General features: G+C 40.8%; 1 protein-coding gene and 1 long non-coding RNA gene across 2 annotated transcripts in view; both read right to left on the bottom strand.

The window, feature by feature from the left end:
• Window positions 1-18,368, bottom strand: part of LOC138973432 (uncharacterized) — a 42,738-nt gene extending 24,370 nt beyond the window's left edge. The window contains exons 1-3 of the mRNA XM_070346148.1: window positions 18,128-18,368; window positions 15,222-15,608; window positions 14,066-14,128 (exon numbers count right to left, since the gene is read on the bottom strand). Of these exons, the coding sequence (XP_070202249.1) occupies window positions 14,066-14,128; window positions 15,222-15,608; window positions 18,128-18,215 (538 nt within the window). The 5' untranslated portion in view covers window positions 18,216-18,368. The remainder of the gene's footprint in view (window positions 1-14,065; window positions 14,129-15,221; window positions 15,609-18,127) is intronic.
• On the bottom strand, window positions 2,585-6,741 carry LOC138973431 (uncharacterized). Its single transcript, XR_011458020.1, has 3 exons — window positions 6,666-6,741; window positions 4,968-5,070; window positions 2,585-3,527 (listed from the first exon to the last, which is right to left on the bottom strand). It is a non-coding gene; the product is annotated as an uncharacterized lncRNA (long non-coding RNA).
• Window positions 18,369-26,787: the final 8,419 nt, after the last annotated feature.

The following is a 26,787-nucleotide window of genomic DNA, read 5'->3' as shown; positions in this document are numbered from 1 at the left end:
CTGTAAAAAGCCCCCTATATTTCAAAACAACTTAGTGTACAAGTCAGCCTAATTAAAATATGCTCTAGATTTATCTGTTTCGGGTTGATGAGAGCATTATTTGAAGCACACCAGGAAACTAAAGAAGCTTATCATAAACAGAGTGAAAATAAGTGAAATTATCAACTTCCACGAAAAGAAGACTTTTTGTTATATTTTTGTTAAATCTCGAGGGCTAGTTATAGGTTATTTCCAGCAAGCTTCTTAATGAATTAATGAAAATAGCCTTTAGCTTTTATTTTCTTCTATTTGTTGAAGGTGGTCCATATTAGGGGACTCGCACATACTTTGAGATTTTGCTATTATTTTTTGTTTGCAGTAGAAACTCGGGGTCAACACTGCTAAAATGCAACAAATGCGGTCTTAGCTGTCATAAAAAGCAATTTTTGTGTGATAAAAGCTTTGGCTGTGGACAAAAACGAGTCCGTTTTAGGCGGCAAATTTAGAGTGAACGCTGCCAAAAGTGAAAAAAAGAGAAAAAGCCTAACGGTTTTGAGATTTGTGATTCTGCAACTGTTTTGACATGTGCAAGTTATCCAGAGAGGGTGAATACAGCGAATAAAACTTTTTTGAGCGCTCTAGCGCCGTTAGTTTGTCAGAACAGGAGGTGGTCCAAATTAGGAGCCGGTCCATATTAGGAGCCGGTCCATATTAGGAGCCCTTCCCCTACTTTTCTTGTTTGTGAGTGGCATTTTGGGGTGTCAATTTGCCCATGTGCACTATGTTGCAGCACTTAAATCCTGCCCGACGCCCACAGATTTCAGTCCACCGAACACTCTGGTCATCGGTCTGGGTGTGATTGGAGCTGCATGTGTCGTCATGGCAGCAGTTGTTGTTGGAGTTTACATAGGGACACAAAGGTCAGGAAGTCACCAGAACGCCCCTCCAAACAACGCCCCTCTAAACAAAGCCCATCCAAACAACGCCCCTCCAAACAACGCCCATCCAAACAACGCCCATCCAAACAACATCCCTCAAGACAACGCCCCTCTAGCCAACGGCCCTCCATTCAACTCTCCTGCATTCAACTCTCCTCCAGACAACGACCCTCAGGTTGCTGTCGAGGCTGGGCCATCCACAGGTTTTGCCAGTATTCCTGAAGCTGAGCTTGATGATTCCAGTGCCGATGCTTCAGAGGCCAGGGAAGGCTCAGAGTTCACTGCATCGGGAGTGGGGAAAGTTTGAGGTGCAGCCTAATCAAATTTTCGTGTTTTTGTTTTTCCATGAACTCTGGCCTGTGGAAATTTAAATTGTTTAAAAAAAAAACATACACACTCACACACGAAAACTAAAACAGAAACCAAAATTACTACATTTATTCAATCTGTCAAACTCGCTTATTGGAATTGAACCAACGCACTGCATTGTCTCACCGAGACAATAGCTTTGTTGATACCCCGTGGACGAGAAGGTGTAGACACGTTTACTCGAAAACGTACTGAAAGTGACAACCCAGTATAGCGCAGTAGCCATTGCCCGTAACAGGAGTGCATGGTTTTCTTTCTTCTTTTTAACTTTCTGAGATTGATTTAATCCAAACATAACTTATCTATATTAACACATGTACAGTCAACCGGCTAGCTGCTTCCCTGTAAGGCATATTTTTCTATGAATTAATCGATTTTCCGCAGACAGCAGCCAGGTAGTGGATCTTTAGTATATGGCCAAGCAGACGGTTGATCTTAGTACAACACATCAAGGAAATATTTTTTAAAAACAGATTCAACATCTAACCTTCCAAAGTTCATAATCAATAAAGAAGAAAGGTATGTTACTGGAACCCTTTATTTATGACTTAAGGCAATGTGCGGCAACTTGAAGAATACAGTCAAGGAATAACTTAGTTTTCTGGGTAGTTATTGAAGTGACTTATTAAAATGAATGAAAACATTGTGGATGGATATTGACTGCTGTTGCGATGAAAACTGGCATTTACAGCGTCATATGGGATTTCTAGAAAACGGCTTTACAGCAACATCATACATCAGAAATTCATAATATTTGGCACAAGGATACACATGTATTATATCTACAATCATATAGAACGTGTTTTTTTTTTAAACAACTACAGTTGAATTTAAATTAATTATTGTAATGAATATGCAGTGAGAAATTCGTTCATTCTTATGACAAAATATATTAAAATTCAACTGTAGTCTGTTGTAAAAAAAATCGTTCTATATGATTGTAGATATGATACATGTGCATCTTTGTGCCAAATATTAGGAATTTCTGATGTATGATGTCGCTGTTAAACTGTTTCCTAGAAATCCAATGTAACGACTGTTTCCATAGCAACGGCACTCTATGTCGATCAGTATTCACAATCCTCCGAAAGCGGCGTATGGCTGCCTAAATGGCGGGGTAAAAACGGTTATACACGTAAAAATCCACTCGTGCAAAAACATGAGTGTACGTGGGAGTTTCAGCCCACGAACACAGAAGAAGAAGAAGAAGTATTCACAATTGTTCTATTATTTTTATGTCACTTCCCAGAAAACCAGGTTATTCCATGACTGTATTCTCCTAATTCAATTTTACTGCCGCACATTTTCTTAACAAAATGTAAGATTTACTGTACTTTGACCGAGCAGTTTTTGTAAGTGGACAGGCCTTAGTTTTATTTCGGTGGCATAATTCAATGCGCTTCGTCAAAATGTCTCGAACTGAAACCAAAAGCAGACGCAAGACTTATGGTCAGTTGGAGTTGTCTCCCGTACTCCTAACTTTAATGTGCTGCAGACAGGGGTACCCAAACAGCCCATATCACAAACGGTTTGGAATTCCCGAAAACACAAGATCCGCACTGCACAACTTCAGTGCACATGTACACGAGAGTGCTCGGTCGCTTTTTGAAAATGTGTGTCTTGAGAGAAAAATATAGAATAGTGCGCTGTCCGAAGGAATGGAGTTCTTATCGGACAATGACAGCGCTCAGTTCAAAACAATAGGACATCTGACCGCCATGCGGCTATGTGAATCGAACATTTGAGCCTTTCAATCCATCTATGTCGGACGCCTGACGACATCCCCGAGGCTTTTACATGAAATAAGACCATACAGGCACTAATAGTTGCATACCAAAAATGAACTGCCTCAAGGCTCTCTATGCAGAGTGGTATCTTTTTAAAGAATAAATTCAGGTACAGCTTCTTCTAAAGAAAAAAAAAAATTCACCGAAACCACCAAAACATCTACCTCACTACAGAAAGCAGTCAAAGTGTTGATTTTTGGTCTGTGCCCAAGTGGAGGGATGGTCTTATCCCATTTTAAAGGTGAGGACAACTTTTTAAATGAGGCGTAGTGGGCCTTTAAAACATTGACACACATTTACAATAGCAACAAGTTGTAATGCTCAGTACAACCAATACTGAGTGGACATTTACTGCCGCTGTTGCTGTAGCTTCCCCATCGATCACAGCTGGACTTGGATAGCACTGCTTTTCATCCACATTCACTGGCCAGGTCTTCGTCATCTTCTGTCCCTACTGACAAATGAATGACAAAGGAACTGATCTTAAATCCAAACACAATGACAAGAACAAGTTTTAAGTATGAGTAAGGAGTAAATTGTGTTTGTAACACACACACACACACACACACACACACACACACACACACACACACACACACACACACACACACACACACACACACACACACACACACACACACTAAACCCACATAAATGCCAAGAGCGTAAACATTCTAATTCCCTGGTAGACAAGTTCTAATGCCTACTTTTTAACATATATATGAAATATAGAAGACACATTACCTGTCAGCGCTTGCTATCAAATTCAAAAATCAAAGCAAAGGTGTGTAACATCAATCTGCAGGGCTAGAAAAATCTGCAGGTATTATTACTATTAATGTCTGGCAGCTCTCCTGACTGGCCAGGGAAAATCAAACACACACACACACACACACACACACACACACACACACACACACACACACACACACACACACACACACACACACACACTTCGGTTCTCACACACAAACACACACCAACAGTCAGAATGTAACCAGAACTTGAGACTGAGAGGGAGGATAAAAAACGCTGGCGCTGGACCCGAGTACTCTTCAGACTGGCTCGCTCCCCCAGTATGAAAGTTTTTGTCTTGTGCACGTGGATTTAAAAAAAAATTTTTTTTTATTTATTTTACACAATTAAAAAAATTATTAGAGTAAAATAAAACATTAAAACGTTCATAATAAACAATAGTAAACAAGAATTTAAAAAACAAAAAAACAAAAAAATAGATTGCCCATGCCGGGAATCAAACCCTAATCCCTTGGATTAAAAAATAAATAAAAAAAATTATTTATTTATTTTACACAATTAAAAAAATTATTACAGTAAAATAAAACATTAAAACGTTCATAATAAACAATAGTAAACAAGAATTTATTATAAAATTTTTTTTTTTAAATAATAAAAAAAACAGACAGCCCATGCCGGGAATCGAACCCGGATCACTTTAGCCATAGTCGGAAACGTTTTCCACCAAGCCACCAATTCTATCATTCGCCAGTGAACTCAAATGCCTATACTCCTCGCGCACAGTGGTACACGCACGCAAAGCAAGCACGCACGCAATAAGCCTGGTGTCGCTGTCGCTGGCTGGCTGGCGGATTAGCCGAACGGCTGTTCTATCCCACCGCGAATTGCGCCCGCCGTTAAGAGTGGATTTTGTGATTTATTTGGCATTTAGGTCCCAGGTAACATTATGAAGTTTTAATACGATCAATCGGACCTATTATCAAGTTAGTGTATCAACTTTTGAACGAACTGCGCCCAGTAGTTTCCCAGCAATAAGCTGTTAAGTCGAGACAGACAGACACACAATTAAAGTCTGCTGGACCCTAGTACTGCGTACTCGGGGATAAAACACAATATGATCATGCAGCAAAACTCTTACCTGAATTGCCATTAGCATGAAATATTTCCCATTTGAGTCTTGACAGCCTCCGGATCATGAAGGAATCAATCTGCTTCTTCCACTGTGCCGGATCGATGCCAACCTGTAATATATAATATTGGCTGAAGTAACATTCCTCTGAGCAACAAATTTAAAAGTTAGTTGACAGGACAAGTAGTACTAGGAGCTACATGCAGTATGATATTTACCTATGTGGAGGAACAACAAACACACTGTCCACAGAACCAGATGAATTTACACACTGCACCCTCCCCCATAAAACAACAACAAAAAACGACAACAGACAACCAAACCAACATTAACGCTTGATTCTTATGATACTGTGGGACAGTGGCATTGATATCTTTCTAGAATATACAATTTTATAAGTCCTTTTACATTTAGTGAAGTTTTGACTGAATCAGTGAACTGAATGTGTTCACATAGACTGATAGAGTGACAGACATACAATGTAGACAAGTTGATGTGTGCATATACATATGTATATTACATAACATATGTATGTATAACATGTATGCATGTGTGTAGAGCACAAAGGAAACAAATAATAGAACTTGACACACAGTTTCACTGAGAATGAGATATATCCTGACAGTGAGTGAGTGAGTGACTGTTTACACCCTACACTGGCTGCCTGTTCAACAGAGGATTCAGTTCAAGATCTCCACACTCTGCCTTAGAAACTTTGATCTATCGTCCCCTAGCTATCTTTCTGACCTTCTTGATGTCTACTCCCCCTCTCGCTCCCTAAGATCCTCTGCAGACACCCGCCTTTTTAGGATACCATCAGCATGCACCAAAACATATGGCCAGCGCACCTTTTTCTCTTACCAGGCCCCATCCACCTGGAACCAACTCCCGTACTCACTCAGGCACTCCACATCTATGCAATCATTCAAAACCTCACTCAAAACACACCTCTTCCCTCACTAGTCTGTTAATGACCACCCATCCCCCTCTCCTGCTGGTCCTTAATCTGTCTCCTTCTCTCTCCTTCTTCTTCCCTTTCCAAAATTCCAGCTCTATTCTTCTTCTCTCAACTAACTTTATGTATCCAATAATTTATTTATTTATTTATGACTGTTTTTTCGTCTTCAGAATGCATGAGCCTGTAGTTGGTATGAGTGAGTGCGTCGCGTTCTCGCTGTGCGTCTGTCTGCGAGTGTATGAATCCGAGTGTCTTGGTCCTTGTCGATTTGTGTTTCGTATAATGTTCACTATGTATTGTATATTTTGTAAGCGCCTAGGGTTATATTTAGATTAGGCGCACAAATGTTCATAATAATAATAATAATAATAATAATAATAATAATACATTGTACTTTATTAAACTTAAAGGTACACACTGAAAGCCATGCGCTTCTAGTATTAGTAATGATTCTAATACTGGAGGAACTGCATGATCATCATACTGGTGAAATAAAGCTAAGAGGTTCGAGCAGTTCTGTGGTTTGGACTCTAAGTCAGTAGGTGTTCATTATTTTATTATTATCCCTGAACATGAATTATAAAAATAAAATGAAAACACTCTCTCAGTCTTGCTCACAGTCACACACACACCTCCATATGAGTTATTCTGACCAGAACTTGAGAATGTAAGGGAGGGGAAGGAAAAACACACTGTACATCATAACACTGACAGTTGTACATAATAAAACCTCTTCGCCTTACTCTTACCTGATTTGCGGCAGTGGCATCAAATATTTTACTTCTGTCAGTGACAGCCTCAAGATCATGCAGCAATCGGTTGGCTCTTTCAGCTGAAAGGAGACCTTGAAGTTGAACATACTAGCTCTATAGCTCTCTTCTGATTGATGCCAACCTGCAATACAATAATTGGGAACCGATCAGAAGGTTACCTATTTGAGTATTTCAAGTTAAACTCAATCTTTAAAGATACTGAACTTGTCAAATCCAGGTGCACGGAGCCCCTGGGGCTTTTTGTCTTACCTCAGGCAGCTATCCGTTAGAAGAACTACCAAGTTTCATTGACTTGCACCCAAAGAGCCAAGAACTGCGATTTTTTTACGAATTAATTTCGTACTCGGACCCGGCTGGTCTTGACCTATTTTTGGATCTAAATTTAGATCAAGTAGATCACCACATCATGCACAAAAAGACACGTCACTAGCAAACTATGTCAGACGTCATCATGAGTTTGTGTAAAACAAAATGGAGGCCGGAATCACTCAGTTGAATCGAACTCCGACCAAACACCACGTAATAACTAGGTTAATTTATGCACTCGCGTGAACAAGAAACTGTCGGGCTTCACATATGTCGTCGTTTGGGTAGTTTTGGGTTTGTTTTACTACCATAAGAGGATTTTTGAACTGTAAATGCACTCAGCTGCAACAAAAACGCAAAACGAAGGCTGTGAGCTTCACTGTGCCTTTAAAAACAAAAAGAATTTATAAAATATTATGATCATGCACCTTGAAAAGAGGTTGCAAAAACGTGGTAGTGGTAATCTTCTTCTTCAAATTAATGAGAAAATCCCTGTACAGGGCAACTATCTACGTGTTGGTTCAATGAACGATACCTTGCGCCTGTGGACTGACACAGTGACACTGACAGTGACTCGAGTGAGTCGAAATGACAAGTCATGTTGCAACACATACTACCATAAACTCACTCTCAGTTATGAAACGAAACATGGAAACTTACCTCTGGTTAATATGCAAAGGTTCGCCCGTCCCAATTCTCTCGCATTAGCAAACATCATTGCCATTGGAGATTCTGTCCAAACAGATCGCCTTCGACCGCCATTAACTAAAAACCGAAACGCAGTAGGTCTGAAAACCACGCTCAACGTCCAAAATAAGGAGGAAAAAAAAGAGCCCAAAACATTTTGGGGGGCAAAAACACTGTTTAAGCCCCACAAATATTTGTCCTTATTTTTTATGAAGCTTAATTTGTGCCCCTTATTTTATGCTCCACAAATACAGTTTGTGGCCCACAAAACCAAAATGTGTCACATTTGCAGTTTGTGGGCCACAAATTTGTGCCCTTATTTTGTTGGATTAATGACAACGAATGCCAAGGATACTCGGTTTTGTCAGCACACGACAGCAGAGCGCCCGGTGAACCGGATCCATTGTCTGCAAAAAGTGTGCAGATTGACCCCTCAAAATGCCACTCACAAAAAAAACTAATAACGTTTACTTGTATTCCCCGAAGTATTTCATATTTGAAGTAGCATTTTTATCGGCACTTTTGTTCATATTCGGAATACATTACTTTCAGCTAACGTGTGACCGTTTCACAATGTGGCAAATGTGTAGGTCAAATGGTTTGACTTTTGTGTTGTTTTTAAAATATCTTGCATATTTTGTGATTGACAAATTGTCCTAGGTTTGACAATGAGCGATAGCCAAGCTTACCAGACCAAAATTCTCAATTGTTATCTTTGTTTGTGGGGTTATCTGAAAAGTCTTGTTTTCAATAACCAACTACAAACCATCAGTGACTTGAATACGGAAATTGCAGCTGGGATCAGGGATTTTATTTTAATGGAGAAATGCGTTTATGTCATTGTTAAATCTTGCGCGTCACTTCCAAGTGTTATAAACAGGAAATACCTCATTACATTTGTGTGTGTGTGTGTGTGTAGAGCGATTCAGAGTAAACTACTGGACCGATCTTTATGAAATTTTACATGAGAGTTCCTGGGTATGATATCCCCAGACGTTTTTTTTTCATTTTTTGGATAAACGTCTTTGATGACGTCATATCCGGCTTTTTGTAAAAAGTTGAGGTGGCACTGTCACACCCTCATTTTTCAATAAAATTGATTGAAATTTTGGCCAAGTAATATTCGACGAAGGCCGGACTTTGGTATTGCATTTCAGCTTGGAGGCTTACAAATTAATTAATGACTTTGGTCATTAAAAATCCGAAAATTGTAATTAAAATTATTTTGTTATAAAACGATCTAAATTTACGTTCATCTTATTCTTCATCATGTTCTGATTCAAAAACATATAAATATGTTATATTTGGATTAAAACCAAGCTCTGATAATTAAAAATATAAAAACTATGATTAAAATAAAATTTCCGAAATCGATTTAAAAACAAGTTCGTCTTATTCCTTGTCGGTTCCTGATTCCAAAAACATATGGATTAAAAACACACCCAGAAAGTTAAAGCGAAGAGAGGTACAGAAAAGCGTGCTATGCAGCACAGCGCAACCGCTACCGCGCTAAACAGGCTCGCCTTTTGTACGAGCGGCGGACTACGGTCATTGTGAAAAAATGCAGTGCGTTCAGTTTCATTCTGTGAGTTCCACAGCTTGACTAAATGTTGTTATTTCGCCTTACGCGACTTTTTTTGTTGTTGTTGTAAATTTGTGTTCGCAAATAACTTGATTTACATTAACTTCACTTTGTGCATGATAGCGGCACGTGTGGGAGACTTGGCTATGGCGGTTGTGAGAAACACATGACCAACACGGGACAGTCTCCATGCATGGTAGTCTGAGAGATGGATCGGATCGGCAATTGGTCCTCTCTTTCTTTCAAAAGACAATCAATTTGTTTCATCGTTACTCTTCAGTTTTAATGGTTTAGCCCTGATTCTGGTTCTAATTGCTGTCTTCAGTTTTAATGGTTTAGCCCTGATTCTGGTTCTAATTGCTGTCTTCAGTTTTAATGGTTTAGCCCTGATTCTGGTTCTAATTGCTGTCTTCAGTTTTAATGGTTTAGCCCTGATTCTGGTTCTAATTGCTGTCTTCAGTTTTAATGGTTTAGCCCTGATTCTGGTTCTAATTGCTGTCTTCAGTTTTAATGGTTTAGCCCTGATTCTGGTTCTAATTGCTGTCTTCAGTTTTAATGGTTTAGCCCTGATTCTGGTTCTAATTGCTGTCTTCAGTTTTAATGGTTTAGCCCTGATTCTGGTTCTAATTGCTGTCTTCAGTTTTAATGGTTTAGCCTTGATTCTGGTTCTAATTGCTGTCTTCAGTTTTAATGGTTTAGCCCTGATTCTGGTTCTAATTGCTGTCTTCAGTTTTAATGGTTTAGCCCTGATTCTGGTTCTAATTGCTGTCTTCAGTTTTAATGGTTTAGCCCTGATTCTGGTTCTAATTGCTGTCTTCAGTTTTAATGGTTTAGCCCTGATTCTGGTTCTAATTGCTGTCTTCAGTTTTAATGATTTAGCCCTGATTCTGGTTCTAATTGCTGTCTTCAAAGGACAATGCCTGTAAGGTTTAAATGATGTAAGTGTGACTGCTACTCAATTGTAAACCGCATGTTGTTGCTCCAATAGCCGACTTTGGAAAATAGTTGTTGGGCAATGTACCAATTTAACAAGAAAAGCAAATGCTTATACGACTCGCCTTCGTCATGTCCGATTACATTAGAACCACCTTTTCAGACCCACCATAGAACACTCCCTACCCTTAAAGACCCCCCTCCCCCCCTCTTTTCTTCCCCCCCCCTCCACCCCCCCCCAACCCGAAAGAAGACTCCCTCACGCCGCCCCTCAATAAGACCCTACTCCATATTTTCAAGACCCTCTTTTCCATCCTTTTCTGTTAATAACCTCTGTAAGTTTACTCCTATTTTGAGACTCCTTTAATTAAGGTGGGAATTTGTCAGGTTTATTTTAGGTCTTAAAAGTTTCACTGTATATGACCCCCCCCCCCCCCAAAAAAAAAAAAAAAAAAAAAAAAAAAATCGGTCACGTCCAATTTGTTGACACAATCTCTAACATATAACAAGAAAAGCAAATGTTTTATACGACTCTCCTTCCCCATGTCCTTTAGGGTTTTGTAGGCAGGTCTTGAAAGGAGGATTCCACCCACCCCTTAAAAAAAAAGCTGTTTCAGCTTCATAAAAATAATGTTCAAGACGGAACTTTTACGTCAGACTGATTGACACAAACTTGATCATTATGTGACTTGTATCAATCCATTCAAGTTTCAACCCTAAGAATACTTCACATATATACATATTCGAACCAACCTCTTTCCCACCACCATCACTATAGCATGACATACTCAACATCCACCAAATTATTTTTGAAAAGAGAGTTTTCAACAATATTTCATTTAATAAACAGATCACACGCAACCAAATGCACACATCTCATCAAGTTAAACAACATAAAGCGGTTTCATACACTATTTTCCCCAGAAAACTGAACTTCATACAGTTTTTAACGTTGGAACACGGGTGCAAAAGTTCGTCTGCTAGTCCCATTTGACGAAAGAACATTATCCTAAGCGATACCAAAACATATACAGAACACACAATATCTGCCTTTGCCGCCACAGCAGAATAACAGCATGATTGTCTGTGTACTTGATTTTAGTCCAAAATAGGAAGTGTTAACATAATGGAATGATTTGCACGGAACTATACAACAGCGCATTAATCGATCGCCTGCGCAGGTTGACTGGTTGAGTGAATAGGATTCGATCAAACTTTCGCAAAAAACCTCCTCTTTTCTTTGAATAACTGAAGAAAGGAGGAATAAAGAGGTTACACACCTCGTCTCAGTGATTATAAAAAATAATGGTCTCAGTTCGCGGTCATGAAAAAGCTCGCTAAAGCTCGCATTTTTCATGATCCGCAAACTTCGACCATTACTTTTAATAATCACTGAGACTCGGCGTCGGCGTGTAACCTCTACGTATTAGCCCGCAGAGAGAGAGAGAAAGAGAGAGAGAGAGAGAGAGAGAGAGAGAGAGAGAGAGAGAGAGAGAGAGAGAGAGAGAGAGAGAGAGAGAGAGAGAGAGACGTGGCTTGCCGTGATTGTCTTTGTAACCGAGACCAAGACTTTGCCAACAAAATTGAAGAGACTGGACAATGACGCTACGAACATATGACGAACTAGATGAGTACCCGCTTCGCCGGGAAGAAGTAGAGCCGAATAAGCCGGGTACCGTGGCGCACCGTACGCCGGCTTTGCCGCTGAGTGGCGCACCGTACGCGATTGACGCCACACGAAGGAAAACTTCTAAAAATAGTAACGGGAATATGAATTGAGCGTTGTGGACATAGACCTTTTAAAAATAGTAACGGGAATATGGATTGACGCCACACGAAGGAAGGGAGATAAACGCAAAACACTGGAGAAGATAAGGAAGAGTTACTGGGAATGGATCTGGGAAGATGAACAGAAAAACCAAAATCGGTTCAGCGCTGCGCGCTGAGAGCACGTGTTGAAAATTCTCATCGACCAGGTTGTGTCCGGGGTCTACCTGAATATGCCCACCAAATTTGAAGCAGATCCATCGAGAACTTTGGCCGTGCATTGCGAACACACGCACACACACACACACACACACACACACACACACACACACACACACACACACACACACACAGAGACAGACACAAGTCGGATATATATTATTATATATATATATATATACTAGATGATTACCCGCTTCGCCGGGTACCGGCTTCGCCGGGAAGAAGTAGAGCCGAATACCAGGCTGCGCCTGGGACCCGGCACGAAGGAAAGGAGATAAACGCGCAAAACACTGGAGACCTTCTAAAAATAGTAACGTGCAGTGACCTTCTAAAAATAGTAACCCAGTAACGGGAATATGGATTGACGCCACACGGAGGAAGGGAGATAATCGCGGCTGAAAATCACTGGAGAAGATAAGGAAGAGTTACTGGTAGTGGATCCCGACAACAACAACAACAACAACAACAAAATCGGTTCAGCGCGCACAGCGCTGCGCGCTGAGAGCACGTGTTGAAATATCTCATCGATGAGGTTGTGTCCGGGGTGTAGCTGAAGACGGTGTCCAAATTTGAAAAAGATCCACCGAGAACTTTGGCCGTGCATCGCGAACAGACAGACAGACAGACAGACAGACAGACAGACAGACAGACACAAGTCGTATATATATAGATAGATGATATGACGTCAAAACTAAAGACGTGCTGAGGGCAGATGAAGCAAGGTTTCGACCACAGGCACTCGTCACGAGGTGGGCGGGGCCTATGTCTTGGATGTCACTCGTGATGGACGGGGGTTCTTTTCTTTGAGAGCGCACAGGCCCCGCCCACTTTGATCCCGACCCGCTCGTGACGAGTGCCTGTGGTTTCGACAGCCCCGATACGACGGCAAGGATCCTCGATAGCTCATATGAAATCTACTTTTTGTCCGCTGTTTTTAACGACTCCTTTCAAGTTTGCTTTTTCAAAAGTACCCCATGACATGACTCGAGTGGCAAAGAACATACCCTGCAATTCCCGTCTCAGTCGGTGAAGCCGTTTGTAGCCTTTAGTCATCATACCCACAGACAGACAGGCACACACACAGAAACCACCTTGATAATTTAGATACAGGCTTTATGAAGCATACTTACCTTTCAAAGATTTTCTTCATTTTAAGCATATTTTCAGTGACAAACACAATAAACTTTATATTTTTGGAATCAGCTTATGATAAAGAACAGAGAAATGATCATGTTATGCGTTTTTTTTTCAAACAATAAAGAAATTCGCTATTTAACGATTTTCGTCATTTTAACTTTTAAGCCCATTTTTCAATCAAACACAACAAAACTATACATTTTCAAGTACAGGAGGTAATACAGAATACAATGATGTCATTTTTTTGATTCAAATATCAACTTTTAAGAAATCAACACATTTGACTAACTTTGACTTTGAGAGAACATTTCATAAACGAAATGTTAGGTACCAAGCTGAAATGAAATCCCATAGTCCGCACTTAGTCGAAGATCATGTAACGAAAAATTCAAACAAATTGATGAAAAACTGTCGCCGTGAGAGTGCCGCCTCAACTTTTGCAAACGTCCAAATATGACGTCATCAAATAGCCCTATCCAAAATCGGCGAAAAAAAGTTTCAAGCAAATGCTCTTAAAAAATGGCTGTACCAAGTTTCATCACACTCCGTCCAGTAGTTTTTGAGAAAAGATTTTCACAGACAGACAGACAGACAGACACACAGACAGACACAGACAGACAGACAGACAGACACACAGACACACACACACACACACACACACACACACACATACATCGGGAGACAAACCTCACTCTCTGCCGTGTTGTGGCAAAAGAAGTAAAGTCTCTCTGATTGAACATACCATATAAATCAGCGTATTTCTTTTTTAGATCAGTCAGCTCTTTCTTCAATCTGTCGGGATTCTCTGAAAAGAAGACATAATAAATAAATAATTACTAAACACAGAATACATTATTACTAACCAGGCGCTCAGACGCATAATTATATGCTTAGTGTTGTTTGATAAGGGGTATTGGAGAAGAGTATAAATGTACATATGCCTTAAGGTAGCGTACTATATATATGTCTTATGTTTTAAAGCAGACTTCCTTTGCGTGTTCTATAGTGAAAGCGTCATATGGACCACGCTTTGTTTCATGCTGATAACTATAGGTTGAAAAGAAGTTGTCTATTGAGCTTGGTGTTTTTTCTCTGCTCCGTTAAGCATAAGGCCTAATTAGAGCGAATCATCTTTGTCGGTAAATTAGATAAGATTAAATTCAGAAAAAAATGACAACTGGTATATATCAGAAGCCTTGGCTTTATTATATCACATTTGTGTACGTTTTAAACTCTGTGGACAGACACTAAGTTTGTTTTGAGCGTCAAACATGATAACATTGCCAGAAGTGAAAAAGAGGCGGAGGATCGGCAATACCCGAAAATGGTCCCATGGGTAAATATCTCAGCTATCCTGAACACTGAAATGTGTAGCCTATATATATATTTTTTTCCCCCCCCCCCCCCCCCCCCCCCGTCTTTACACCTGTTTCTTGTCCCGGTGTGCTCTCACACCGCCCCGTCCCTGCACTCACTGTTCCATCCACATCTGAATTTCGTTCCGCTGCCAGACTTGTCGATTTTACAGACGCTCCAGCGGGATATATATATATATAGTCACGGGCTCTTCCCCTTGTTGCTGACAACTACAATATGACAGTATACACTTTTTTACAATTGTCCGTTATTCAAACCTTTTTTTCAAAGCGCACTTGCAACGTCAAACACAACGAAACTATTATTATATATGTATCGTAAGCTGTCATAACAATTTTCACTTTTATTTTATCAGTTATCATGTCAAAAAAGGGTGACGTTTGTCAGGTCGAGGTAGTTCCTGTCGATTATGATAATTCATAAACAACGAAAAACAGTTCATTAGCTCAATATAACTTGAACAATAAAAGCAATTTGAATAGAAGGTGAAATGAAGAAGAAATAGAAAGTTTGCGTCTTACCATATACTTTCCGATTGTCGCAATCGGATTGTTGCGACGTAAGAGCAACAGATCCATTCCAACAAGGCACGGAACAGTCCCAGTATCCCTCTTTGTATTTGGTGGCTTTGAACGTGTACTCAAAAAGGAAGTGACTTATGTTTCCTTTGCCACAAAAACAGTTGCTACCACCTCTACAGGTAGCTCGAGTGTCCGTCAGGTTACACTTTGGAACAAATGTAACTCCGTTGAAACTCTGGCGAAATATGACCTGTTTTCCGTCAAATGTGACACATTTTGAGGGGTACGACACGATCTTCACAAAGCACTTCAGCGTAATGGTTGCCTCAGGTTCCCAAACCTCAGAAGGACACACCAAGTGGACCTCCGTCTGGGTAAGCACCGATCCTGCCATAATAAATACATATGATAGAGATAATGTTGCAAAATGGTGTCGTCACACACACACACACACACACACACACACACACACACACACACACACACACAAACACACGCCTGCACACACACACATCCATGCAAGGACGCACACACACACACACACACACACACACACACACACGCACACACACACACAGACACACATCCATGCAAGGACACACACACACACACACACACACATACTAAAACACACATACACACACAATCACACACACACACACAAACACACACAATCAAACACACACACACACACACACACACACACACACACACACTTCAAGGTGCACGGAGGCCCCAAGACTTTCAGTCATGCCTCTAGCATCCAACCATTTGAACAAATACCAAGTTGCATTGACCTTCTTGCAAGGAGTCTAAACTGCAATTTTGTTACGAATTAATGTTTATCATTGTACGGGCAGGACAGCATTAGCCTCGATCAGGGCTCGCGCGTGTACTGAATGTCTGATTATGTCAAAAGCCAAAATGGAAATCTATTAGTCTCAACAAAAGGTAGCTCACTGTCAGTCTAGGGTAGTTTACGTCAAGACATTGTGTTTGACTCCATGAGAAAAGTGTAACTGTAACACATGTTATTTTTAATTTTTATTTTTTTAACTTTTTTTTTTAAACTTTTGGGAAGACGCTTAGTTAAAGCGTGCCCTTTTAATCGATAAACAATAACATTATATAACACACTTTACACATGTTATTAGGTTCCACTTTAACATACCCGACACAGCCTTTTGCCCCAAAACGCGATCACAGTTAAATAACTGTTGATTGCAGTTCATGTTTACTGGTGTAGCAAATGTCTATGAAACCGTCAAAAGGCACGTTAACTTCGACATTAAAAACATCTCGACCCGCTTTGTCAATGATGACAATGTCAGGTCTGTTTGCACAGCACATGTCTGGTGTTACCTCACATTCTTTTATCATCAACACATCACGCTGTTTCCTTCGTTGAGGAATCACACACACACACACACACACACACACACACACACACACACACACACACACACACACACACACACACACACACACACACACACAGAGACACACCACAAACGGACACAGACACACACATACAGACACAGACACAGACACACACCCACCCGCACGCACGCCCAAACACCCTTCCACTTTCACATATCTATCCCACACGCCGTCGATCCAAATATTGTTAGTACGCTCCCCCTAACTTTCTGTTCGTCGCCGCGATGCCTGCCACAGGTGGTCTGTCTATGAACAATTAAATAAAACGTATTAAGAAAGTTAGAATGTTTACCTTTTAGTCGCATCTACTCATCGAAGGTTCTATAGATCTAAGCACTGAGTAGGTATGTTACAAAAAAATTCAAAATTTTCATTTAACATTTTGATCTATATCACTTGAAAGAGCAGAAAATCAGCATTCCAATGGTATATATAACTTTGAGATTGGATAAGTGCAACCCGAGTTATGAATTTTTAAAGTAATAAAATTCGTAATAGAGGCAAAGAGGATAAATTGAAACCATTTTTGACATTTTTCAGCTAAAATTAACTGTAACTCACACATTTGTTTATCAATATTGTTCAATTTGGTATCAAAAGAAAGGTTCAGAGCTCTATCTAAACAACTATAAAAAATAAAAATAATTTTTTTTTAATTTTTTTTAGTAAGTTAGTATGAAACTGAGAGCAGACGAACTTTACCGACCGCCATGTTGGATGTGAATACAACATGGGTGACAATCCGGGCGCAAAGCGGCGCATCCGTTAAAAGGTACTTCGCATCGCTTTATCGACTTGAAACTTTGGGAAACAGCAGGAAAATGGTCAAACTAACTGTTCAGAGGGGTCTCATAAGAGTTCAAAGGCTATAAATTGGTTTATAAAAGTACCTCTTTTGTGTCTTCTTCGCCCGATATTCTGGCCGGCGAGCTCGACAGTGTTGGACTCGCCATCTTTCTCAATCTTAAAGTCAAGAATGTGCTCTACGTCTTCGACAGGGTGCCCATGTGATGTAAATTTGGACAAGAATAGAAAAGCGGACCCCAAAACTGAGACAGTGTGAGTGATCAGAAAATGGGGGGTCATTTTCAATGACGTCAAAAATTGAGCTGCGCACGCATTTTGTAACATACCTACACTGAGTCACTGTTTTATGATGCCAACTTCACGTCCGATTGAAGAGCGAGTAAACATTATGTGCATCAAAGTTGCGTTTTCCGACGAATATTCCCCTTAAATCATAAAATATGGACAAACGAAGCTTCATGCGGTTGTATTGTCAGTGCACATTCAATGTGTGTTCTTTGTGTTTCGATCTAAATTTGCATGTGTATTTGAGGAATGACACAGATAGAAGAAATGTCGATCCTGTTTTAAATGTGTACACTACATTCTCCTCTTAATAACAATAACACAAACATAATTTCGCAAAAACATAAAGAAAGAGAGAAGGTAACTGCGCTTACCGAATGCACCCAAAACACCCAAAAAGTAAAGTTGTTGCACACTGTTACTGTACACATCCATGACTGGCACAAACTGAGGTCCGATCATATCACCTGCCGCAACACAGTGTGCAGATAGATCCACCTGGGCGCTTCGATGTGGAAATCAGGCCTTCAACATCTTGCAGATTTCCATTGTTAAGTGTTGGACACTTGCAAGAAAAGAAATGCAGCCAAAGACGTTACCCCTTGAAGAAACAAAAAGAACACGCCCAAACCTTGAATGACGTCTTTCCCGAGTGACGTCATTTCTTGAAGATGCATTCGATGCTCCATGCATGGAAAAAAAGGCAGAGAGGGAGAGAGAGGTGGGGGGAGAGAGACAAAGAGAGACAGACAGAGAGAGCGAGAGACAGATGGGGGAGAGAGAGAGAGAGACAGAGAGAGAGAGAGAGGGAGAGAGAGAGATGGGAAGGGGAAAAAGAGAGAGAGCGAGAGAGAGACAGAGAGAGATGTGGGAAAGAGAGAGAGAGTGTGAGAGAGAGTGAGAAAGAGACACAGAGAGAGATATAGAGAGGTGGGGTGAGAGAGAGAGAGAGAGAGAGAGAGAGAGAGAGAGAGAGAGAGAGAGAGAGAGTGAGAGAAAAACAGAGAGAGAGAGAGAGACGGAGAGAGAGCGAGAGAGAGAGGTGGGGGAGAGACACAGAGAGAGAGAGAGAGAGAGAGAGAGAGAGAGTGACACAAAGAGAGGGAGAGAGAGAGGTGGGGGGAGAGAGAGACAGAGATCGAGACCGAGAGAGAGAGAGAGAGAGAGAGAGAGAGCGAGCGAGAGAGAGACTGAGAAAAAGAGGTGAGGGGGGGGGGGGAGAGGCGGGGAGAGTGAGAGAGAGGTGGGGGAGAGTAAGAGAGAGAAAGAGAGAGGTGGGGGAGGGAGAAAGGTGTGTGAGAGAGAGAGAGTGGTGGGGAAGAGAGAGACAGAGAGAGCGAGGGAGAGTGGTGGGGGGGGGGGGGAGCGAGAGAGAGACTGAGAAAAAGAGGGGGGGGGGGGAAAGGCGGGGAGAGAGAGAGAGAGAGGGGTGGGGGAGAGTGAGAGAGAGAGAGGTGTGAGAGAGAGAGAGAGAGTGGTGGGGGAGAGAGAGACAGGGAGAGCGAGAGAGAGTGTTTGAGGGGGGGGGGGGGAAGAGAGAGAGAGAGAGAGGTGTGTGAGAGAGAGAGAGTGGTGGGGGAGAGAGAGACAGGGAGAGCGAGAGAGAGTGTTTGAGAGGGGGGAGAGAGAGAGAGAGAGAGAGGTGGGGGAGAGTGAGAGAGAGAGGTGGGGGAGAGTGAGAGAGAGAGAGGTGAGAGAGAGAGAGAGAGAGAGAGAGAGAGAGAGAGAGAGAGAGAGAGAGAGAGAGAGAGAGAGAGAGAGAGAGAGAGAGAGAGAGAGAGAGAGAGAGAGAGTGGTGGGGGAGAAAGAAACAGAGAGACCGAGAGAGAGTGTTTGGGGGGGAAGAACTCAGAACTCAGAACTCAGAAATGGTTTACTGTGAAGCCATCGGCCCGTACACAGATTTTGGGGGGTGGGGGGGGGGGGGGGGGGGATCGAAACGATCGCGATATGTACATTGGATAATATCTTGGATAACCATGTTATTTCTTCAGTCCAACACTTGGTCTGTTTACAGTTTGTATTTTCACCGTTGTTATCACCACACCGTATAACCGGTTGATACGAAGAAACTACCCACGCTCCGGTTCAATCGATTTCAGCTCTCACGCGGCGGCAAAGCGAGGTGAGTTGCTCCACAAATTGCATCATAACTTTCACAAAAAGACATTTTATCGTATTATTGTTGTTTGCACTTTAGCATAAGAAGTATGCGTACCATATTCCAGAATTATTTTATTATTTAAATGCACTTGTAAAAGGGGAGCAGAGAATATTGACACATTTCAAGCGTTCTGCGCCAAAATGTTGACTTTTCATTGTTATTATGGAATATTTAATGCAAGTAAAAGATTATAGTCAACGGGAAAGTCAAGATTAATCAATTCATGAAACATGAGTGTACTTGTTGGTCTTTGAAAAGTTGCAATTCGATTACATGTCAAGAAATCGCGTAGATCATTTTTGAGTCTAATAATCTAAGATGAAGGTGATCCACGCGAGCTTTCCCTTCAGTTGTTATAATTTAAATTATGTTATTAAAGTAACACACTTCTAGGAATTGACTGTTAGACATGATTAATTACTTGTCTAATTACCATTTTGAGCTATGCACATGTTTGCGTTGTGCAAAACAGCTTGTCACCGGCTTCAGCTAGGTTCTTCTTGTTTGTGGTGGTGGTGGTGGTGGTGGTGTGTGTTTGCTTGTTTCCTCTGTTCAGTTTTGTTTCTTTTTTTACTTGAGAAAGGAGAGTCAGTGTACTACAAAAGCAAAACAAATAAGTAGATGGAGATAATGATTTTCTGAACTGATTGTTTCAGCAACAGTCTGAAGGGTGCAAGAACTATACAATGGAGAGGAAGTGGATTTCGCTAAACGGACACCTTCTTCAAGATTTATTACAATATTGCTTTCAATCAGAGGGCCTCCAACATCTCAAAAGTGTATCGGACAACAGGCTGACTAGCCAGTGGTCACAACAGTGCTTCAAATCAGAAAAAAAATGGACCCGTGAATAAAAAAACTTAGGCCAAGGAGCAACACTACAGTTGACGATGTTTGGAAACAAATCCACTGAGGGGTTTATTGACCGCCAACCCTTATAAACCTTAACTATGTCAAGGGATAATAATGTTCAGGCAAGTGATGAAAGGCCTCACGGTCCCAATACACATTTTCTGCAATTAAATATGTTCTTTCCAAAAACCTGCACATCCAAGCTAATGAGTACTACTATCATGTGTTGAATTGTTCAATCAATAGTCAAAACGATCATACTGGCAGTGAATGAGTGCATATTTCTGACACCAACACTTTGACAAAATATGCACAATATAATTATTGTTCACTATTATACGATCAGCATATGTTTTTGTTGTTGTTTGTATCTTGACTCCCTATCCAGAAAATGAAATACAACTACTCCATAAACACTCAAACAAAATCTTTTCCAGAAAATGCCATATCGAAAGAAGAGTGCATACTTACATGTTTGTTGAATACAAGAATGAATGCTTGCATATTGCTGTGAAATGTGTTCGTTCAGCTTTAGCAGCAGGATTCCAAAAAGTGTGTGTGTGTGTCGAAAGAAGTGTTGTGATAATTTTGAATGCAGATTATCAGTTAAGTGTGTCTTTCTCTATATTGGTGTTGCTAAATTTCAATAAAGTATATTGATATGAATTAGTAACATCTGGAGGTGTTTACTGAAAGAATTAATTTGAAATAAACATATATGAAGGATCATGATATAATTACTCATGTTTGACTTCTTGAATGGTTTGGAAGTATGCACATGCAGGTACAAGATGTGAAAGGATCCTGATTATATGGCTTTTGAAAATAAAAATAAGAATATGTCTTGTGATGAACACTGAAAGCTGTAAACAATTAGTTACTTTGTTGAAAAAATGTGTACATAAAATCTGCAGCAGGAGGGTAGTATCTGCTTAATTTTCAATCGACTCAATTAGCATTTTGATCAACTTATAATTGAATTGCACAAATGAGTCAAGCTCGGTTGCTATACTCTGTACTGTACATGCACAGATGTCAGTGCTGCACTTGGTGCTCTTTGTGTGCTAGCTAACTGGGAACCTATAAGCCTGCAAATGAGATTATTTGGATAGCCTGAACTTAGCTGACTGCAGAGCCTACTTATTGAAAAGATCAATCTTAACTTCACTCTCAGCATGCAAAGTGATAAACTAGCTTAAACCACTAAGTACAATTGGGTTAAATATGTTTTGCGGTGGCTTTATGTTCATTGATGACACTGTTAGCATGCAAGAACCCTGATGAGTAAAATTCAATCTCTCTCTCTATGATCTGACCTGACTCCTTTGCTATCGTTCTACATCAACAACCAAGCAAACCAGCGGCAGATTTAAGGGGGGGGGGGGGGGGGGCACGGGCCCCCCTTCATGAAAAAAAGAAGAGCGAGAGGGAGAGAGATGATTAAATGACAGTTTCTGAGCTCAGGTGGCCCTAGATTGCAGCATTTTGCTTCCTTAAAATTTGTTTCTCTCTTTCCTCTCAATCTCCCTCCCTCTCTCTTATGGTGCGCAATTTTGGACGGAGACAAGCTCCATAACAATATCAGTCTGGAGCAACAAAAGCAATCTTACTTTTTTTTTATTCAAGATTGCAACGTTACTACAAACCAACATTCTTATGTTGTCTCAAATCTGCAACAGATCTACATGTCAGATTTCGCGCAATATTTTCCCTTCAGCCAATGAAGACACAGCTTGTTGTCTCGGTTAGATTATAAGGGGAAGTAAGTCATTCGTAACTTCCGTTCGGTTCAGAATTACGGTGGATTTTGTGTGTCAAAATCCGTGCCGTTTTGCAAAATGACAGCAGTAGCAACGTCTATTTGGTATAAATCTGTCAGTGTCCGATAGTTTATTGTCTGCTCGATTTTATCATAGCCGTTGTTTTGCTTTGCTAAGCTGTGTATGGCAGGAATGCGAAGTTTGCCGAAGAGGTCGAGAGAATCAGTATCATACCTTGTATAAACCATAAGAAAAGACCCCCCGTCCATCACAAGTGACAGCCATAGGCCACGCCCACCTCGTGACGAGTGCCTGTGCTTGAGACGTTGTATTTCAAGCATTATAACATTTTTAAAGGGGTTTCTTTCTCAGATAATCTTCTTCCCTCTCTCTGTCTCTCTACGTCTCTGTCTGTCTGACGTCTTCAATCAAATGTGTAATTCCTTAAGTTTTGACTAAATGTTTTAACATAGACGGGGAATCGAGACGAGGGTCGTGGTGTGTGTGTGTGTGTGTGTGTGTGTGTGTGTGTGTGTGTGTGTGTTTGTGCATGTGTGCTTGTTGTGCGCATTTGTCTGTTGTATGTGTTTGTTTGCATGTTTTTGACTGTGCACTGTGCTGCACTGCGAAAAAATGTGATTCTTTGTATTTTATGCAAGCATGTATATGTGCTCTTTGATGCGTATTTTCCGTTTAATCTGAGACAAATTGTATTAGTTGTATATATCGTGTTGTGTTTTTGATTGAACTTGTAAATTGAACTTGTAAAGCGCTTCGAGCTGTGGAGAAGCGCTATATAAATGTCCATTGTTATTATTATTTATTTTTTTACTTGTGAATTCAGAAGGAAAAAAACACACCTTTAAACCAATTTTTGAAGCTCAACTTGAAGCATGGAGCACGGACAAACATAAATTTAACGTGTTCGAGTGGTTACAGTGTTCAGACATTGTGTTAGATACCAAGTTGAATTATCCAACTTTACCACCATTAAAAGAAATACACCCCTTAACAGGCAAAATCTTGAACTGTGATGCTTTTACTACCCCAACCCCCTCCCTATTTTGACAGAATGTTTTTTTTATTCTCTTCCAATTAGGAAAAGTAAGATAATGAGATTATCAAAAACTGAATAAGAGAATTAGGGAAACAAAATAGAACATAAAACATAGTGATTTTACTTGTGAATTCAGAAAAAAACACACCTTTAAACCCAATATTTAAACTCATTATCTAGCATGGAACACAAACAAACATAAATCAAAAGTGTTCGAGTGGTTACACTGTTATGAAAATGTGTCGATGCCAATTTAAGGTATCCCTTTTAACCACAGAAAAAAGAAATACACCCCTAAACGCACACAATTTTGAAATGTGGTGATTTTACTACCTCTACCCCTTTTTAAATCATAAATGTAATAAATAAAAATGTGCCAAAAATGGCACGGCTTGAACCGGCGACCTAATGATCTCTAGCGCATTTCACTAACGACTGAGCTAAGAAGGCAAGCTGACTGAATGGTGACAAATGTGACCCTCCACCACGAAATGAGTCGCATGTCACCTCGCGCGGTTCTGCGCTGGGCTTAATATAAGTCCGGGGAGTGTCTGGTAACAGTGTGAGGGTCACCTCAGTCACAGGCTTATAACTCAAACAGTTTTCGCTCTTTTCTAAAACGGGTTTCACCACTGGATAGAGCATAAAAAACTCTTTAGGAAAATGTAAAAATATGAAAATCATGCAAAGGTGACATGCGACTCATACCGTCGTGGAGGATGACAAATAGGAAAGTCTATTTTGTGATACTGGATACTGACGACAGGACACGTTCTCACGCACGAATGTCGTAAATGCAAGTTCTACTTGCTGAACATTACTTATTGCATTGTCCCATGTATAGAGATATAAGATTATCCCCGAGTACGCTAGCACTATGGTCCAGCAGACTTTAATTGTCTGTGTGTGTGTCTCGACAGCTTATTGCTGGGAAACTACTGGGCGCAGTTCGTTCAAAAGTTAATACACTAACTTGATAATAGGTCCGATTGATCGTATTAAAACTTCATAATGTTACCTGGGACCTAAATGCGAAATAAACCACACAAAAACCGACTTGGCGGTGGGAGGAATTCGCGGTGCAACAGCCAGCCAGGCAGTCTGATAGAACGGTCCAAGGTCTCGGCAAACCAAGACTATGCCATACCAAACACTGTACATTGTAGTTTCTTTGGCCATACTCGTAGCAAAGCCGCCGAATGGTACCGTAAACCAAGAATAGTGACGTAAGAAAATAGAATGTCGTCTTTTGATTTGGAACGTGACGTGTTTTAGAATGGAGATGTGGTAGTGTGTGTGTGTGTGTGTGTGTGTGTGTGTGTGTGTGTGTGAGAGAGAGAGAGAGAGAGAGAGGGAGAGAGAGAAGGAGTGAGGGAGAGAGAGTTAGTGTGTGTGTGTGTGTGTGTGTGTGTGTGTGTGTGTGTGTGTGTGTGTGCGTGTGTGTGAATGTCTGAAGAGTACTCGGGTCCAGCGCCAGCGTTTTTTATTGTCCATTGATAATTTGACAAATGATTATAAGTATATCGAAATATTATTGAAAGGCATCCCGCAATATCCACGAAATGTCAACCAGACCATATTCATAACTGTACAGGACTATATTAGACAGACGGGCAGGTTCCGTAACTGAGCCTCTATATTTCACTCATAACATTTATTAGACACTGTCATGTGACATGCTGCCTGACAAATCTTTCCCCATAACCTCTCTCATGTTCTTTTGTTGTTTTTCGACTTATTAATTATGTCTCGATTTATGCGCAATGTAGTGACTTTTCCTCTGTTAACCTTTGCCGGATGCCGCTTTTGACTACACACTCCCGACGATGCGGGTTTGTCTGAACCCATACATTTGAAAGAGGGTTTTTACCGTTTATTCCTCTAACGACGATGCGGGTTTGTCTGAACCCATACATTTGAAAGAGGGTTTTTATCGTTTATTTCTCTAACGACGGGGTGGGTTCAGGGAAATCCACAGCGCTACTTCAGTGGTTGCATCGAGTTTCTCCCTTCACCGACCTCTTGCAGGGGAGGGAGATGGGGAGGGAGAGGGGGAGGGAGAGACTGAGAGAGACTGAGAGACTAAGAAAGAGAGAGAGAGAGAGAGAGACTAAGAAAGAGAGAGAGAGAGACTAAGAAAGAGAGAGACTGAGAGACTACGAAAGAGAGAGAGAGACTAAGAAAGAGAGAGAGAGATAGACTAAGAAAGAGAGAGAGACTAAGAAAGAGAGACTAAGAAAGAGAGAGAGAGAGAGACTAAGAAAGAGAGAGAGGGAGACTAAGAAAGAGAGAGAGAGAGAGACTAAGAAAGAGAGAGAGACTAAGAAAGAGAGAGAGAGATAGACTAAGAAAGAGAGAGAGACTAAGAAAGAGAGAGAGAGACTAAGAAAGAGAGAGAGACTAAGATAGAGAGAGAGAGAGAGAGACTAAGAAAGAGAGAGAGAGAGATACTAAGAAAGAGAGAGAGAGAGAGACTAAGAAAGATAGAGAGAGAGAGACAAATAAAGAGAGAGAGAGAGACAAATAAAGATAGAGAGAGAGACTAAGAAAGAGAGAGAGAGACTAAGAAAGAGAGAGAGAGAGACTAAGAAAGAGAGAGAGAGAGACTAAGAAAGAGAGAGAGAGACTAAGAAAGAGAGAGAGGGAGACTTAGAAAGAGAGAGAGACTAAGAAAGAGAGAGAGAGACAAAGAAAGAGAGAGAGAGACTAAGAAAGAGAGAGAGAGACTAAGAAAGAGAGAGAGAGACTAAGAGAGAGAGAGACTAAGAAAGAGAGAGAGAGAGACTAAAAAAAAGAGAGAGAGACTAAGAAAGAGAGAGAGAGAGACTAAGAAAGAGAAAGAGAGACTAAGAAAGAGAGAGAGAGAGAGAGAGAGAGAGACTAAGAAAGAGAGAGAGAGACTAAGAGAGAGAGAGAGAGAGAGAGAGACTAAGAAAGAGAGAGAGAGACTAAGAGAGAGAGAGAGAGAGACTAAGAAAGAGAGAGAGAGACTAAGAAAGAGAGAGAGAGAGACTAAGAAAGAGAGAGAGAGACTAAGAAAGAGAGAGAGAGAGAGACTAAGAAAGAGAGACTAAGAAAGAGAGAGAGAGAGACTAAGAAAGAGAGAGAGAGAGACTAAGAAAGAGAGAGAGAGAGACTAAGAAAGAGAGAGAGAGAGAGAGACTAAGAAAGAGAGAGAGAGAGACTAAGAAAGAGAGAGAG

The sequence above is a fragment of the Littorina saxatilis genome, linkage group LG8, assembly GCF_037325665.1.
Source record: "Littorina saxatilis isolate snail1 linkage group LG8, US_GU_Lsax_2.0, whole genome shotgun sequence".
Taxonomy (NCBI): Eukaryota; Metazoa; Mollusca; class Gastropoda; order Littorinimorpha; family Littorinidae; genus Littorina; species Littorina saxatilis.
The sequence above is the reverse complement of the archived record's forward strand: the minus strand, read 5'-3'. Positions and strand labels throughout refer to the sequence as shown.